This window comes from Rosa chinensis, chromosome 5 (assembly GCF_002994745.2).
Source record: "Rosa chinensis cultivar Old Blush chromosome 5, RchiOBHm-V2, whole genome shotgun sequence".
NCBI classification, from domain to species: domain Eukaryota; kingdom Viridiplantae; phylum Streptophyta; class Magnoliopsida; order Rosales; family Rosaceae; genus Rosa; species Rosa chinensis.
The window spans coordinates 34,693,204-34,710,145 of NC_037092.1; the positions used below are offsets into that span (position 1 = coordinate 34,693,204).

A 16,942-nucleotide genomic window follows, 5' to 3' on the forward strand; every position below is an offset into this window, starting at 1 on the left:
AACTTCGATTCACGCCTTTGATTCGATTTGTCTCGAACTTGGTAAGTTCTCGTCGTCTCCTTTACTGTTTTGATTCAATTTTGATTTGGATTTGTCAGCTTTCGCTCTTCGTTACTGTTTCAATTCACTGAGATGCAAAATTTAGGGTTCTGATATTCATAAGCAGATCTTAAAATTGTGCACTCTAGTCACCGGAGTTTAACAGAGACTCGGATCTCCATCTCCGACCATGGATTCCGAGCCTTTCGAGAGAGAAAAGAACGTGACTTTTCTGGGGATGATGTACCAGCTCCTCCCACACCAATCCGAAAAAGCTTCATCATCTTCTTCTTCTTCTTCCTTTGAAGGTCCTCGTTCTACTGAGGGCCTCTCTGCCGCTTTGTCCGATCAGTCTCGTATTATAGTCGCCAGACCTGTTAGGTACAGACCCATCTAGCTCTACCCTTTTAAAGTTTATAAATTTCTGATTGTATGTGTGAATTGGGTTACTTTGGTGTGAAACTCGTGAAATATTTGATCAATTTATGCAGTAGGTCCATAATGCCTTGTCTTTAACTAACAATTATGCTACCAAAGTTTGGTTCTTTAATCGCTTTTTCGCAAATTGATTCTGGGTTTTGCTATTAAGCTTCCCAAACTTGTTTTGGCTTGTGTTTAAGTAGAGTTGTTCACGTATTGGTGAGGCTTGAATTAGTATATGAACTTGTGTTATGGTTAAGTGAACTTCAATAGTTGGATTGAATTTCTGCAATTGGACTGAATTGGTAAATTTTTTATGTTTGCTTGCAGAGGAGTGGTGTCCCTGTGGACATGCTCAAAGTTCTGTGCAATTGCCTTTGTTGCTGGGATCATTGTTGGCTATACCCTGAAGCGACGCGTTAAACGCTGGGCTAACAAGCTTCTCAAGAGGATCAAAGACGATTGATTGCACCTAGGTTGAGTTAAGTTATCGCATTCAATAGATTGTCGTCAATAGATGAGTGATTCTCTAACATTAGTTGTGTAAAGGGTGCATTTTTGAGGAGTTTTCAGCTTCTGTGGTGACAAATGCATCTCACCTTATCAACAGATATTGTTATCCTTTTTAAACTACTATGGTAAAGTTTTAGAGAACAGCATAGGCTATCCTTTTTATCCTTTTTAAACTACTATGAGAGATCTTTAGTCTCTCAGTCAATGAAGTTGCGGATTCTTCAATGTTGGATTTTTCTAATCTGATTGAAATCTTGTGTTTGTTTTGCAGTTTTTTGTTGGTGGAAACTGGAAGTGTGTAAGTATTTTTTTTATATTTTTTTTTATGCAACAATGTCTCTCTTTCTGCATTACCTATAGTATATAGTTGTTTTATCTGCTCAGAATTTTTGTGCTTTAGGGTTTGATTGGGTATATTATTTGATTATGATATATGTGATTGGCTTTACATTCTCTGTTTTAGATACTCAGAATAGTATCTTTAAAAAATATTCCATTTTTCGATTAATTTTTTTGTTTAGTATAAAAGCTGCCTGATTTAGTTTCACAAAAGCAAGTTTACGTTCTGTGATTTTTGCCTTGGTAATTAATTTAGTGGAATTTTAATGGTACATACTGAACAAGTAGATATTTCAAAACATAGTCGATAACAGTCTCGTTTAAAGAAACACACTGTGAGAACCTGACCTTATGAAATGAAATGATTTCCATGCCTAGTGTAGGTAGTTATTTGTTTCCTAATTGCTGAGAGAGTCAGTAATAGTCAATTTGTTGCATTTATAGAAAAAATTATTATGTATATGTTTATATTTAGGACGTATTCCCACCTTGTGACACACCTTTACCATGGTGCTCTCCTGATTTTGTTTCAAGTTATCATGCATTTTTTATGTGCATTTTTCTTATTCATTTTGCAGAATTTGTAACTTGTATTCAACCCTTTTAATATGGTTTCATTTGTTCAGATCCTTTTGTCCCTGCTGATTCATCTACAATGGCACAAAAGACTCAATCAGCAAGCTAGTGTCAGACTTAAACAGTGCAAAATTGGAACCTGATGTTGGTGAGCTTATTTGTTTGAACTTTAATATAAGCCTGATTCAATTTTCAGTAGATTTACTAGACTGCACTAGTAATTTTGTCACTGGCCATCTGGATCGGAATATAACTAAAATTGAATCCGAAAAATAAGTTTGGTAAAATGTACAAGTTTGATAAAATTGTAACCAAGTAAGACGCTTTTAATTTATAATATGTGTTCCAGAAATATTAATATGGTTTTGAATTTAACATAACTTTCCTGGAGATTTACATTTGTTGATTTCTTTTACATTCATACATGATATTCCAGCCATCTGCATTCATCTACCTTTTCATTTGGGCTTTTACTAAAATCTATTCTTGTTTGTGCTAGTATCTTATGTGCATGTTGAAGATTGACTGAAGATGGCGATGAGCGTGAGAGGAGAGATGGAGAAGCTAAGCGTGGAGCAGTTGAAGGCAGTGAAAGAGCAAACTGATCTGGAGGTCAATCTTCTCCAGGACTCTCTCAACAACATCCGCACCGCCACCACCAGCCTCGAGCTCGCCTCCTCCGCCCTCCACGACCTCTCCCTCCGACCCACCGGTAAAAAGATGCTCGTCCCTCTTATCGCCTCCCTTTACGTCCCCGGAACTCTCCAGGACCCCGACCAGGTCCTCGTCGACGTCGGCACCGGCTACTTCATCGAGAAGAACATGCCTCAAGCCAAAGACTACTGCGACCGCAAGATCAATCTCCTCAAGTCCAATTTCGAACAACTCGTTGAGGTCAAAGTTCTCCTCTTTGTGAATCTATTTCAATATTTCTTACGTTTGCTAGGTTTGGTGATTAGTCTTCCTTCTTTCTTGCTCATATACGAGATCTGAAATTGAAAACCTCCTTATGCATAATATGTTTCTTGTTTGCTACTCGTAATGCCAATTTCATATCTCAGCTACTTTGCTATTACCTTCAAAAATTCATTGTTTTGCTGCTCTGTGGCAGCCGCAATTGAGTAGTGTTTCTGTGACCATTGATCCAGAGTTTAGGAGATTGCTGATTGCTGTAATGTTTTCTTTGTATGTTTTAATCAAAGGGGGGACAAAAATGCTCCTCTTGACTCTAATGCATACCTTAAAGTGCTTTAAAGTAGGGCTACTCTTTCTTTGCTTATTAGTTCTTCCTTTTTTGTTGTTGTTTTCTTCTAATTACGAAATTGTAAATTGATATGCAGGTTGCTTCTAAGAAGAAAAGCATATCTGATGAAGCTGGGTTAGTTTTGCAAGCAAAACTGAAGCAGATGGCTCCTACAGCACAGTAGGAGACAAGGACTTTTAATATGTGTGCTGTGGTATTCAAGTTAAGATCATGGTGAAGTACTGGTGACTTAGGAGTAGATTATGCTTGTTTTGATATAGAATTCAAACATCATGTTAGAGTTGTGGTTTGCACGCTTGAACTGGTGCGGTTTTGTTCCCTTACAAATGGGATTAATTCTCTTCTGCTCTTTAAAGACTCGTGTTGTGGTGTATCATTGCAGAACTACTTACAATTTACAATTTGCTTTTTCCAGCTTCAAATGTTGTGTGGTGTATCATTTGATGAACTACTGTTCATTTGGTAAATGGACCAAATGAATGCACAATTTAATTTAGGAATAGGATGTTCAAATGATCAGACAACAGAATAGATATAATGGCGACTGCACGAATGGCCAAAATTGGGGCAAATACACTGTAATCATTCATATCACACATCGGTTTTTAACAAATTAGTGTCTTCTAATTTATACTCACACAACAGAAGCAATTGAACTCTGTTGTCCCAAAAGTTAATCAGACAACAGATATAGTCCAAGAACTGAAGTTTGAAGAGCAATCAGACAACACACAAAACAAAAATATGTTGTCTGACAAGCTTAACATACAACAGCTTGAAAACAAGCACTGTTGTCTGAAGACGCCCCTCAACTACTGCGCAGCTGCGCGCTTGGCATCTGCCGAGCTATCACACAACAGTTATAACACATACCTGTTGTCTGTGTGTTTATCACACAACTGTGTTCCACCGTTGTCTGATTTTTCATCAGACAACGGCTCACTCTACAACGGTGGGTCTTCAAATCACACAACGGTTTTCTGCCGTTGTCTGATAACAAAATTGGTGTAGTGTGCGTTTACAATTAGGTTGAAACGCTCACTTTACGGATTGAAGCAATCCGGGCAGATGTGGTATACCCGTCTAAGTGACTACTTGATTGGGAAATGATATAAGAACGATGAATTGTGCCCCTGCGTATTCATAAAGAAAACAAGTTCCGGATTTACAATTGTAGCTATATATGTTGATGATATGAACATAATAGGTACTCTTGATGAAATAAGAGAAACCGCGAGCTACTTGAAATCTGAATTTGAGATGAAGGATCTTGGGAAAACTCAATTCTGTTTAGGCCTTGAACTAGAACACCGAGTTTGTGGAATACTAATCCACCAGTTTGCGTATGTCTAAAAGTCAGGTGATTTAACATAGACAAAGCGCATCCTGCTAGCACTCTCATGATCAAAGTTTGGATGCAAGGAAAGATCCACTTTGTCCAAAGGAAGATGACGAAGAGATGTTGGGAGCTGAAATTCCCTATCTAAGTGCAATAGGCGCATTATTGTACTTAGCCCAATGTACTTGACCAGACATTGCATTCTCAGTGAACTTGTTAGCTAGATTTAGTTCAGCGCCAACGCAGCGTCACTGGAATGGTATCAAGAACATTGTCCGATACCTAAAAGAAACCACTGACTTAGCACTATTCTTTCCCTACAGAGAGACAAGAGGGACCGCAGATGGAACTGCAATCCCTAAAGAAAATGTTGATGGCGAAAGCGCCACTCACTACACCGAAACGCCAAATGACGTTTTGGTTGGTTTTGCTGATGTTGGGTACCTCTCTGATCCACATAAAGGTCGTTTCCAAACTGGATATGTATTTACCATTGGGAACACGGCGATACCTTGGAAATCAACTAAGCAAACCCTTGTGGCTTCCTCCTCGAACCACTCAGAGAACATTGCTCTACATGAGGTAGTTCGTGAGTGTGCAGGGTTAAGAGCTATCATCACACATATTCGAGGGACTAGTGGTTTGAGTTCTACCACTGAAGAGCCTACTTGCATTTATGAAGATAATGCAGCTTGCATCGAACAGATGAAGCTAGAATATATCAAGGGTGATAATACAAAACACATATCGCCAAAGTTTTCTACAATCAGCAACAACAGGCCCTCCTTAAGATTCAAGTGAATCAAGTAAGGTTTGAGGAGAATGTGGCAGATTTGTTCACCAAATCATTGACTAAGGCCATATTTGAGAAACATGTGAAAAGCATAGGAATGCAAAGACTTTCCAAGCTCCCTTGATTAATGTAAGGATCAGGCGGAGGTGTAGACGTCAGGAGGAGTCTAACACACACATGTCATCCTCAAATATAAAAGGTGCGTTGTGCTCTTTTCCTTTGACCAAGGGTTTTTGTTGTTGAGAGGAAATCAAGGAATCAGCGATTACCATCAATCAACACGATTACAGATCAATCAGCATTTAATGTCATCATTGTAATTGATATTTCCGCTGTAATTCTCTCCCTATATAAAGGGGCTATGAAATGAAATGAATAGACCAATTCCAATTCTCATTTTATTTTTACAAATAACAATTTATTATAGACTAAAACTAGGAAACCTAAAAAACTTATTAAATAAAAATCGGAAATAGAATCCTAGATACTGAAGAATATTACGCAAATATGTATTTGAAACTCCAACCAAGATTTTGCTCGAGAATCCCGATATATCCAAAGAGTAATTTTTTATTAATTCCATCATTAAGAAGAGCCTATTTGAACACCAATTTCCAATATTCAAATCATTCTTCCTAATGTGAAGACTCTTCTCTCTTTTTGCGATTCTTTGTTGAAATTGGCTAAAATCTCATCCTACATCACTTTCTTCGCATTTTATCCTTTTCCTGCTGTCCCATATGGCAGCTTGTTCACACTGACAATAGGGCGTCCTCTCTTCCTCTTGGGCTGTTTAGTGTTTGTGGAAGGTCCCTCCAACAATCCCATATTCACTGCATCCAGATTTTTCTTTCCAATAGCAAGACTCAAGCGCAACTTTTTTGGAGAGATTGTTACCTCATCATTTTCTCTAGGTCATCATTGTCCTATGATTGGATCCTCATTGATGTGAAGATGCTTGTTTCTTTTCGAGAATCTTTGGTGAAATTGGCTAAAATCTCGTCCTACTTCACTTTCTTCGCATTTTTTCATTTTCCTACTGTCCCATATGGCTTGTTCACACTGCCAATAGGGTGTCCTCTCTTCCTCTTGGGCTGTTTAGTGTTGGTGGAAGGTCCCTCCAATAATCCCATATTCATTGCATCTAGATTTTCCTTACCAATAGCAAGACTCAAAAGCAATTTTTTTGGAGAGATTGTTACCTCATCATTTTCTCTAGGTCGTCGTTCTCCTGTGATTGGAATGTACTTTGTAATCCCTATATATAGGGCTCCTATTATCAATGAATAGACACAACTATTCTCCCAATTCTCTCTACATTCCAATTTCCTTAAACACGTTATTAGCACGAGCCCTAACCCTGAATCAGAAGCCAAAAATCATTCTTTCTTCTTCTGTAAGCTGTGAAACCCTAGAACCCTACCCTAGAATTTACCTACACTACTACAAAAACTGCATCACACAACACCCATCAGACAAGAGATTAAAAGTTTACCGTCGTCTGATAACGTGAACTCCATTGTACAACGATGTTAATGAAGTTTTGTTGTTGGAATGCTACCAAATTGATGACACAAAATTTAGCGGCAGATATCCTGCCATCACTGAACTCAAAATTCCCTCCCAAGACAAGTTCACCAATTTAATCACACAACATAATTATGTTTCATCTGTTGTAAGAATTCTGCATGCTACAACGGTGTAGTTGTTTCTGTTGTATGACTAGAACGGGGTGCCAAATTCTGCGCCAAATTTTGAGTGAGCAGCAATGTTGTAAAAATTTGACACCGTCTACTAGGTATACCAAGTGTGTGATATAAAAAATGGCACAACAGATTGTGGGCATTCTGTTGTGTGAAGGCTCAAATCTATTTGAATTGCTTCCCCCAAACCTAGCTAGGCAGCCAAATTTCCCTCCCTACTTTGACATTGTATACTCTCCTACAACAGTTGTTTAATTATCTGTTGTATGATGAACTTAACTCTTCTATGACAAATTATTGAAGTATTCAAGTCTTACCAAACCTAGACAAATATTCTCACCAAACCTAGCTATCTGTCGAGAGAAAGAGAAAGAAAAAGAACCCAGAAACCTTCTTTCCCTCTCGATCACTATCAGAACTCTAAATCACAATCAAAACTTTCTAGCCCGAGTCAAAACACTCTCAATCACTCTCAATTGCTCTCAAAACCTAGATATCGGGTTCTAGCTCTCAAAACACTCTTAATCACTCTTACCAAATTCCTGTCGAAAATCTCGAGAAAATAATCCACACCTTCGCCACCGATGGCCTCTCGGTCCTCCTCAACTGCCTCTACGATGCCTTCGCCGACCCCAAACCCGCCGTCGAGAAAGAGTCTTTGAGTCCACGCCGATTTCACGTCCATCCATCTCACCAAAGGCTCAAGAACGCCGCTAGAAGGCTCAAGAACGCCGACTCGCCATTGGGTTAGTTTACTGTGTTTATTGAATTCGATCCCTCTATCAATTCTTTAATATTAAATTTTGTTTACTGGGCTTGTTAATTATAGGGAAATCTCAAAGCTTTACATACAGAAGAGAGATTGGATTGTAGGAGCTGATGATTGACAAGTCTAGGCGACTGAATTTCTGTTTGTTTGAGTGTTTGATTTCTGGTATGCTTTCTTTTCAGCCCATTCTTTTCTTCTTGAGTGTTTGATTAAGTGTCTCAGCGAGTTTTGTCACTCTAGGCGATTTTTTGTTGGGATTTTTTTGGGTTTTGGAGTTGGTTTTAACTTTATTTGTTTATTTTTGGGGGTTTTCCTGATCTTCGTTTTTGTGGTTTCTTCTTTAGAGTTTTAGAAATCAGAGACTAGTTGGAGAAGGGTGATCATGATATATATTTGTTTATTGAGGAGGATGAGAAAGTAGGAACGATTTTGGTAGAAATCAACAAACCCCCTTCATTTGTGGTTTTTCCCCTTTACTTAATTAAAATTTCTTGTATTTATTGATTGCACTAGTATTTTTTGTTATTATTTGTTACTGGAGATGATCGATTTTAGATATGGCATATGGTGTGCATTACTACATTAATGGCTGGTCACGTTTTTCCAATGATCTCATCCTGCATGAGAATAAAGAAGGATATTATGTGGGATTTCCTTTGTGGTTTGAAATATCCTATGAAACTATGATGATTGAAGAACCCTAAAAGATCGACAATTAGATGGTGAATTGCTGATGTGGTTTAGTAGACGAGTTTATACTTGAATTGTGATTTGAATGTCCAGTCTGGGCACTTTGATGTATTTTTCTATTTATTTTTACACTTGTGTCAGATTGCTACTGAGAGTGTTTAGCTCAGATAAGTGCTATTGATTTGGAATTGCTATTGTCTGTATATACATCTCAGTTGTGATAGAAACTTTGAAATTGCTATTGATCCAGGTATATGTGGAAGATCTTAGCAACAGGTAGATTTTCTTTCGTAGCACTGCAGTCGAAGACTTATCCCATTCAGCAGGTAAAACTCTCATGAGGATATCACTGCGAGAAGTATAAGTCTAATGTCGTAGAACCTGTTTATTGCAGAAGAATATTCTATCTGATATCTAAAGTATAGGATGTTATCTGTAATTAGCCTTTCGACATAGCCATTATCAACTTGTGTAGTTTCTCTGCTTTGCCTGTTCTTTTTTCCTTTTCTTTTTTCCCCTTCTTCCCATCCACTTGGGTTGGGTTTTAGGGGTCATATATTCCCTTTTGCGTTTTCCCTGTGTTTTTTCTTTTACCCCTTAATGGGTAATGCTTTTCTTCTTCAGGGTGGTGACTATGTTGAGAGCTTGAAGGAGTTCAGTGCCAATAACATTAGGGACACCTTCAGAGTTATGCTTGAGATGGGTGTGGTTCTTATGTTCGGAGGACAAATGAATATTGTCAAGGTTAGATCTCTTGGTAGTGATTATTACAAGTTTCATTGTTATGTTATGTTATTTATTTCGTCTTTCAATGATTTTGAATAATGTGACGAAAACTGTGCGGTTGATTGATTTTTAGGTGGGAAGAATGGTGGATTGGGTCAGACGGGCATGGTAGCCCTTTGAAGATCAATTCTTGTCTGTCATACCAGTCTGGATGTTGTGGTCTTCATGCGCACTTTCATCTTCAGGTTAGTAATGGAGGGACTAGTAGTGTTAAAAGGGTATATTGAATATTTGAATTGAAGTTTGATTTTGAATTGGGTTTTATTTTATTTTTTATTTTGTGTGTGTGTGCAGTTTGAGGGTGTTTGGTTGCGTGTTATATCAGTTCTTTTGGTTGACTAGCTCCATCTTGGTGGTCTGTAGTTTTATCCTCATCTTATTGAATATATTGGTTTAGTTTCCTGTGGTTTTGCTTTAATATTAGTATTTATGAAGAGATGAGTTTGCAGTCTCTAATATGAATCATTTCATTATGTAGGAGGAAGAGAAAGTAGATCGAAGAAGTACCTGAAATAACCCATTGAGTATACATGGATATTGATATTGAGGAACAGCGCTTAGGTACAGTTTCATGCCAATACTTTCATGTGAACTACCTTCTGCTGATTGCCTATTAATTTCTTATTCACTGATAATTTCCTATTACCTTTCATTTGCAGGTAGAATTGTGATTGGATAATACGGTCAGGTTGTACCAAAAATTGTATTGATCTTATATCTTAATAGAGTCTTTTCATCAGAATCTTATAAACCTATTTTATTTCTACTTTCAACTTGTCACAAACTTGTTGGTTGAAGATAATCTACCTCAGTTGACGCATGCAAATTTGATAGTTTCTAGTCCTTTACTTCATTTGATATGATTATGAGCTTTTCTTTTCTTATCAAAGTTTGTTGAAAGTTATTGAGACGATACTTTTTAATGCCCGATTACTTACAACCTCAATTACAAACCATTGCACAGGCAAACTCTGTTAGTTGCAGTTTCTTGTCAAATGATAAAGGTTATCTCATACCAGTTAACTGCCTAATACCTGCATCTTTTTTCTCCTTTCACAGAAAATGATAGGGCATTGTGCACAGGTACTTGGACCTGCGATATTTGATCACCAACAGAACCTATTCATGTTGTCATTATGCTTATTGAAACTTGCTTTAAATGTAGGAGAAAAAGGTAAAGGTGTTAATGGAAAACTACTCCACTATAAGGGAACGCCATTTCATCGTATCGTATCTGGGTTCATGATTCAAGGCGGAGATATCATTCATGGTGATGGGAAGGGATATGAATTGATATATGGTGGCACTTTTGCTGATGAGAATTTCAAAGTGAAACATTCACATGCAGGTGTTTAACGTCAATGTTTTTGGCTGTCACTTTTGATTCTTGAATGATCTACAGTTTTGCACTAGATTTTTTATTATTATTAAAACTCTGAAACTGTATCCTCTGTGCAGGTACTGTTTCTATGGTGAATACAGGACCTGATTCCAATTGCTCACAGTTCTTTATCACCACAATCAAGGCTAGTTCATAAGCTATTCTTCATGTAGAAATTCTGACTCCACAACTTCAACTCATAATGTTTTCTGTTTGATAGCTCTAGCCAGCATTATAGACTAGTTGCAGGTATTTTTTGGTGCCTTGTGGATCTGTTACTTTTCTATTGCCTCTATATTCTCAAGAAAGTGATAAAATGAACAAAACAAAGTGGGGATGATATTATCTTTAAAAGTATGTATTAACTATGCTCTTGAATTAGTTCAGATTGATTGAGAATAATCTGAAATGTTCTGGAGCACGTTGATACTAACCAAAATAATTGTAGTACTGATAAATTGGCAGGCTCCCTATGTTTTGTTTTCATCTGCGTCCTATGTTGAGATTCCACTGCACTCATTGATTAGTTTTAGTGAATAGCAGGAGACATGCCCTGTGTAATCTCAATCTGGTTATTGTTGATCATGAGAGCTGAATCTTGCTTGTATGATAATAATGCATGCTACACTGATTTATCTGTCAAGTATCAATCTATAGAACTATAACTAATTTTTTTTTTTTTTGGTTAACAAGAAGTTATCTACACATATTAGTTGTATATGGTATGGTGCTTCCAATGAACTTAACTATTATTAAATATATAGGGTATTAATTTTGCAGGTAAAATATGATATATCATTTTCCCCAGTTTCATCAGATATCAATCAGACAAGCAAATAAGAGATGCTGTGGAAAATAAAGTTTGGGCATCTATGTTTAAAGAAGATCACATTGGCCAATCGTTGGGTCCCAAGTGAAGGCTTTCTTCTATCTCCTCTAGGGAAGCCAACATGAATCTAAAATACTAACTGGTGGTCTTCCTCATTGTTATGTTTTTTCATTGTATCTGCTCTATAGCAATATTTGGAGAAGATATATGTTGAGCTAATTAATAGTATTAACTTTCTTTTTGCAGGTTAAGGCTAAAGTGTAAAAGTTGGAGCAGCTCAAGTCAAGTAAGCTCAAACAGATCATTTTGAAAAAGAATTTGGAACTGGAGTATCCACCCGACACACTAGGTGCAGCTCCCTTAGCACTACACTATGCAAGTATGAGATCGAGAACTTTAGTCGCAAATATTTCTCTTGCAAAGATTTGTTTGTATCAGCTTTTGCTATTTTTCAATGTTAGCCAGAATGTAGCAGTTATCAAGCTAGCTAGAATGCCTTCTTTTTTGGTTTTATGGTGTGGAAATGTATAGACGATTGACAAAGGCTGCTAGCTCTTTTGGTACACTAGACGCTTGAATTAGAGTACTTCATTACGTAATATATATTGAGCATTATATTTGTGCAAATATTCCAGGTACAATATCGATAATGCATGAACAATAGTGGATTAAATTACATGGTATGAATATGCATATGTCGTTAATCACACAACAAATAACTTGTAATCACACAACGGTCCCTATAAAATTTTGTTGTCTCATTAGTACTCACACAACAGAACAAATATGTATCAGTTGTCCAATGCTAAATCACCCAACGGTATAGAAACAATGTGTTATATGACTTGTGAAGAATTCAATACTGAGCCTCACACATACAACAGTTACTTACGATACCTATTGTGTGAAGGAACAACCAACAACAGTCGCCATATTTTTTTGTTGTATGATAAGTTAACCAACAACAGCGTGTACTTAATTCTGTTGTCTGAGTGTTATTTTTCTGTTGTGTGAGAAGTTAACCAACAACAGCGTGTACTTACTTCTGTTGTCTGATCACCATCGAAAATGCGCCACATCCAATTTCTAGCATTGGCATGCATAAAATTGGTGCAATGGTAATAAACAGTACGTTATGTCTATGATATTCACACAACGGTGTTTCATCGTTGTGTGAGTGTGCTCATCACACAACATCGAGATTTCCACTGTTGTGTGATGCAGTTTTTGTTAGGGCTGGGCGTTTAAGCCCGAAAACCCGCAAACCCGGACCGGCCCGTGAAAGCCCGACCCGTACGGGCCGGGCCCTATTTTTTTTTTGTCAAAACGGTCCGGGCCGGGCTTTAACTTTCGAAATACGGTTCGGGCCCGGGCCTAGACTTTCAGAAATGAAAAAGCCCGTCAGGCCCGTTTGACATTAAAAAAGACATGTGTCTCTATACTATTGGCTGGCTATTATTTTTATGTTGTTAGTCTTCATTACTAGTATAGACCTCCCCACACCAAATCATTCTCTCTAATATTAATTCCTAACCCTACTCTCTCTCCTCTCTTCTCATTTCACTCTGCCGCACAACCCCTTAGTCTCTCTCCTCTCCTCATTTCACTCTGCCGCATAACTCCCTTTCTCTCTTCTTCTTTTTTGGTTACAAGAACTCCGTTCTCTGTTTTCTTCCTTTGATTCTTTGAAGCTTCTCATCTTTGAAATCCAGAACCTTCCTCATGGCCATCGTCTCACCGATCTCATCGCCTCGTCTTCACTCACCGATCTCAACGCTCCGATCTCATCGTCTCATAGATTTCCAGAACCTCTTTCTCTCTCCAATTGGATCCTCCCCTTCCATAGATCCCACGGTCTGCTCTTCCTCTCCTGCCCGCCATGGAAGGATCAGTTAATTGATTCAATTTTTTTTTGTTGTAGAAATCAGATTTGTTAGTTATGTTGTTCGTTGATAACTATATGAACATGGTACTCATATCTTTGTTATGTTGTTCAGTTGTTTTGGATTTAGAACGCTACTGATCTTCTTCTTGTTTTTTTTTTTTTCTATTAATGGTAGCATTATAAGCCTTAATGCCCAGAAAAAGGAAATAAAAAGTATCTCTATTCAGCCAAAGCTTAATGGAGGCATTAAAAGCTTAATTGATTTGTATTTGGACTTTGAATATGCTGAGATCTCGAAATACATTAAAAGCTTAATGGATTTGTTTTTGGATTTTGAATATGTTGAGATTTGGAAATACATTAAAAGCTTAATGGATTTGTTTTTGGATTTTGAATATGTTGAAATCTGGAAATACATTAAAAGCTTAATGGATTTGTATTTGGACTTTGAATATGTTGAAAATCTGGAAATATAATGAAAATTGGTATTTGGGCCCGAAAACCCGGAAGCCCGGCCCGAAATGAAACGGGCCGGTTCCGGGCCGGTCCCTGATGGTTGCAAAACGGGCTTTGGGCCCGAACCGTAAAAAACGGGCCGGTCCCGGGCCGAGCAAAATTTTAGTTGGACCCGGCCCGTGCCCAGCCCTAGTTTTTGTAGTAGTGCTAGTGCGCCGCCGCCTGTGCCTACCTGCACACCTACACAAAATCTGATCAGCCTCGCACGCCTGCATCAACACTCGTGTGTGTCAGCCTCGCTAAGCAAGATCAAGAAAACACCAAGAAGTTTTTATAAAAGTTCCTGCTTCCTTTAATTTTTGTTTTCTTGTACTAGGGGACTACTAAAATCCCTTCTCTTACATTCCACCTTTCTTGTAACGTGGGTTTGATTCATAAAAGCTGAACCGTGGGGAGTTCACGCTAAATTACGAACTAAGAGAACCACGGACTAAGTGCGTTCGTGAGCATCGAAATATTACGGACTAAGAGCATTCGTAGGCTATGGACTAAGAGCGTTCATGAGCATCAAAATATTACGGACTAAGAGCATTCGTAGGCTACGGACTAAGAGCGTTTGTAAGCATCAAAATTTGACCATAGAAATGTCATTGTTTTCAATCCAAATCCAAATTTTGGAAATTATCAACAAAGACAGTGGCTATAGCTCTTTCTTACTAGGTTCATCCAATTAATTGTGATGTCTAGGAAAGGTTTGAACTGAGAGAACGGTTTTACAAGTGAGCATAGCTCCACCAATCTCGCCTTACCTTACCTGGTCACAATCAAATTGGAGTTACCAAAAGGATTGAGAAATTACTACTTGTCTAAGCTTGATTATTATTTTTGGATTAGATTTTGATTTAGAAACTTTGACGTAATCATTGGCTTTCATTGAAATAAAGTGTCGGTTTTGATTTGAACTTTATTCATTCAAGTATGTTTCCCAGAGAGCTAGAATGCCTAGTGGATAGTGCTACTATGCACACCATACTTCGAAATAGGCAGTTATTTCTTGAGATGACGCCTACTCGATCTTCAGTGACTACAATAGCAGGGTCATCTAAATTGATTCATGGTCGAGGACCAACTTAATTCTTGTTGCCAAATGGCACAATCATTCATGTCATTGAAGCTCTCTACGCTCCTAAGGCCGGAAGAACCCTTTTGAGCTTTAAAGACATAAGAACCACTGGTTTTCATGTGGAAACACATTGTGAGAATGGACAAGATTTCCTTGCATCACCTCTAATAACTACGGACATAAATGAGTATTAGAGAAACTTATGTGTCGTTCTAGTGGGTTGTATGCAACCACTATTCGAATCATTGAATTAAACTATGTCATGATAGATGACTTATGGGTTTCTGACACATATAGGCTTTGGCATGACTGCTTAGGACACCCAGGTCGTGACATGATGATCCGTCTATTAAAGACTTCACACGGACATCCATTCTTTAGAACGAAGAGAAGTAAGAATCAAAAATTGATTCGAAGATAAGCATGGCACGCCCCTGAGCCTCACGGTGCAGCCACCATGCTAGACTAGCCACCAATGGCCAACGCCGCCTACCCCCTACGGCCATCACTTGGTTTTGACGCCAAGAACCCTAATTCACCTCCTCTTTTTACTTCTAAAGTCAATTGTGACTTCATGGCTCAACCAAAATCCTCATTGGTTGCTTCTAAAGCCCATCTTTTGTTCTAGAAAGCCTGCTTTTTAGGATTGAGACCATCCTATGCAAAGAACACTAAGGAAATAATTCCATTCTTACATAGAATCCAAGGGGATTCTGTGGATCGATTCAACCAACTTGCGGACTGCTTAGATGTTTTATGGTTGGTCACGTGTCACGCTATTGTCCCTTCGTAATGCTGCTTATGATAAACTCCTAGCCGAGATCATATGGCTATAGGTTCACTACCCGGATCATCTCATTCAGTCAATTCGACTTGATAATGCTAGAAAGTTTACATCGAAAAATTTTCAATAACTATTGCATATCATTGGGGATTGATATTAGGCATCATATTCCCATGTACACACCCCAATGGTCTGGCGGAAAAGCCACAATTAAACGACTATAATGGTAGCCCGGACATTGGTAATGCGCACAAATATTTTTGCTTGGGGTTTTGTAATATCACATGCAGCTATGCTAATTCGTCTACGACTCATAGCCACTCAACTTTTATTTGCGTTACATTTAGTGACTGGGTGCGAGTCTAATATCTCGTACTTATGCATATTTGAGTGTGCTGTTTATGTACCAATTGCGCTGCCACAACGCATCAAAATGGGTCATTGCAACGAATGCATATATATATATATATTTGTGTTGGATATAAATCTCCAACTATAAGTCTGCTATGTAGAATCCTTGACAGGCGATCTCTTTTCCGCTGGATTTGCGGATTGTCACTTTGATCAGACAGTCTTCCCGTCATTAGAGGGAGATTAGAATGTCAACGTTCAACAGGAACAACATGAATTGTCGTGGTTTGTCCCCACTATGTGGCAAGATCACATATACCTGCTGTAAACATGCCTGCAAGGATTGATGTCCCCACAAGAGGACATGGCGCCACCTAGAAGAGATGGGCACGACACCACCATCATGGATAGTGGTATGATGACGCCACAAGGTGGCATAATGATGTCATAGGCCATGGGTTCCGCTAGTGAGCGTAGGAGACCCACAAGTTCGATGGATTCTCGCCCTAGGAAGAGAGCGAGTTTGGCATAACTTGATCCATTGATCATTAATACTCAAAATCCGTCTCATGAGAATATTCTGGATTGTGGTTATGACCAAGAGACATCATTGAGGGACGCCTCAATGTTAGAACCAATTCCTGTGAATATAGAGATCTCTACAAACTACACTAGTGTACATGAGGACGTGGGATTATTAAGACCAATGACATCGAACCTTGCTCCGTTGAAGAATGCCAACGTAGAGAAAATTGGCCTAAATGGAAAGATGTGATCCAGGTTGAATTGGATTCACTAACGAAGAGGAAGGATTTCAGGCCTGAGAGGCCAACACCTCTTAACATAAAACCTGTTGACATTAATAGGTCTTCGTTAGATAGCGTGATAAGAAAAAGAGAAGG

At 38.3% G+C, this 16,942-nt stretch overlaps 2 protein-coding genes across 2 annotated transcripts; both read left to right on the forward strand.

Annotated features, from left to right (window-relative positions):
* The first annotated feature begins 229 nt into the window (after positions 1–229).
* LOC112201586 lies at positions 230–925 on the forward strand. Its single transcript, XM_024342494.2, has 2 exons — positions 230–420; positions 790–925. Exons 1-2 carry the CDS (start codon positions 230–232, stop codon positions 923–925), a joined length of 327 nt encoding a protein of 108 aa, XP_024198262.1.
* A 1,493-nt stretch (positions 926–2,418) lies between these two features.
* Positions 2,419–3,570, forward strand: LOC112203694 (probable prefoldin subunit 5). Its single transcript, XM_024344621.2, has 2 exons — positions 2,419–2,781; positions 3,228–3,570. The coding sequence occupies exons 1-2, from the start codon at positions 2,419–2,421 to the stop codon at positions 3,312–3,314; spliced, it is 450 nt and encodes a 149-aa protein (XP_024200389.1). The 3' UTR covers positions 3,315–3,570.
* Positions 3,571–16,942: the final 13,372 nt, after the last annotated feature.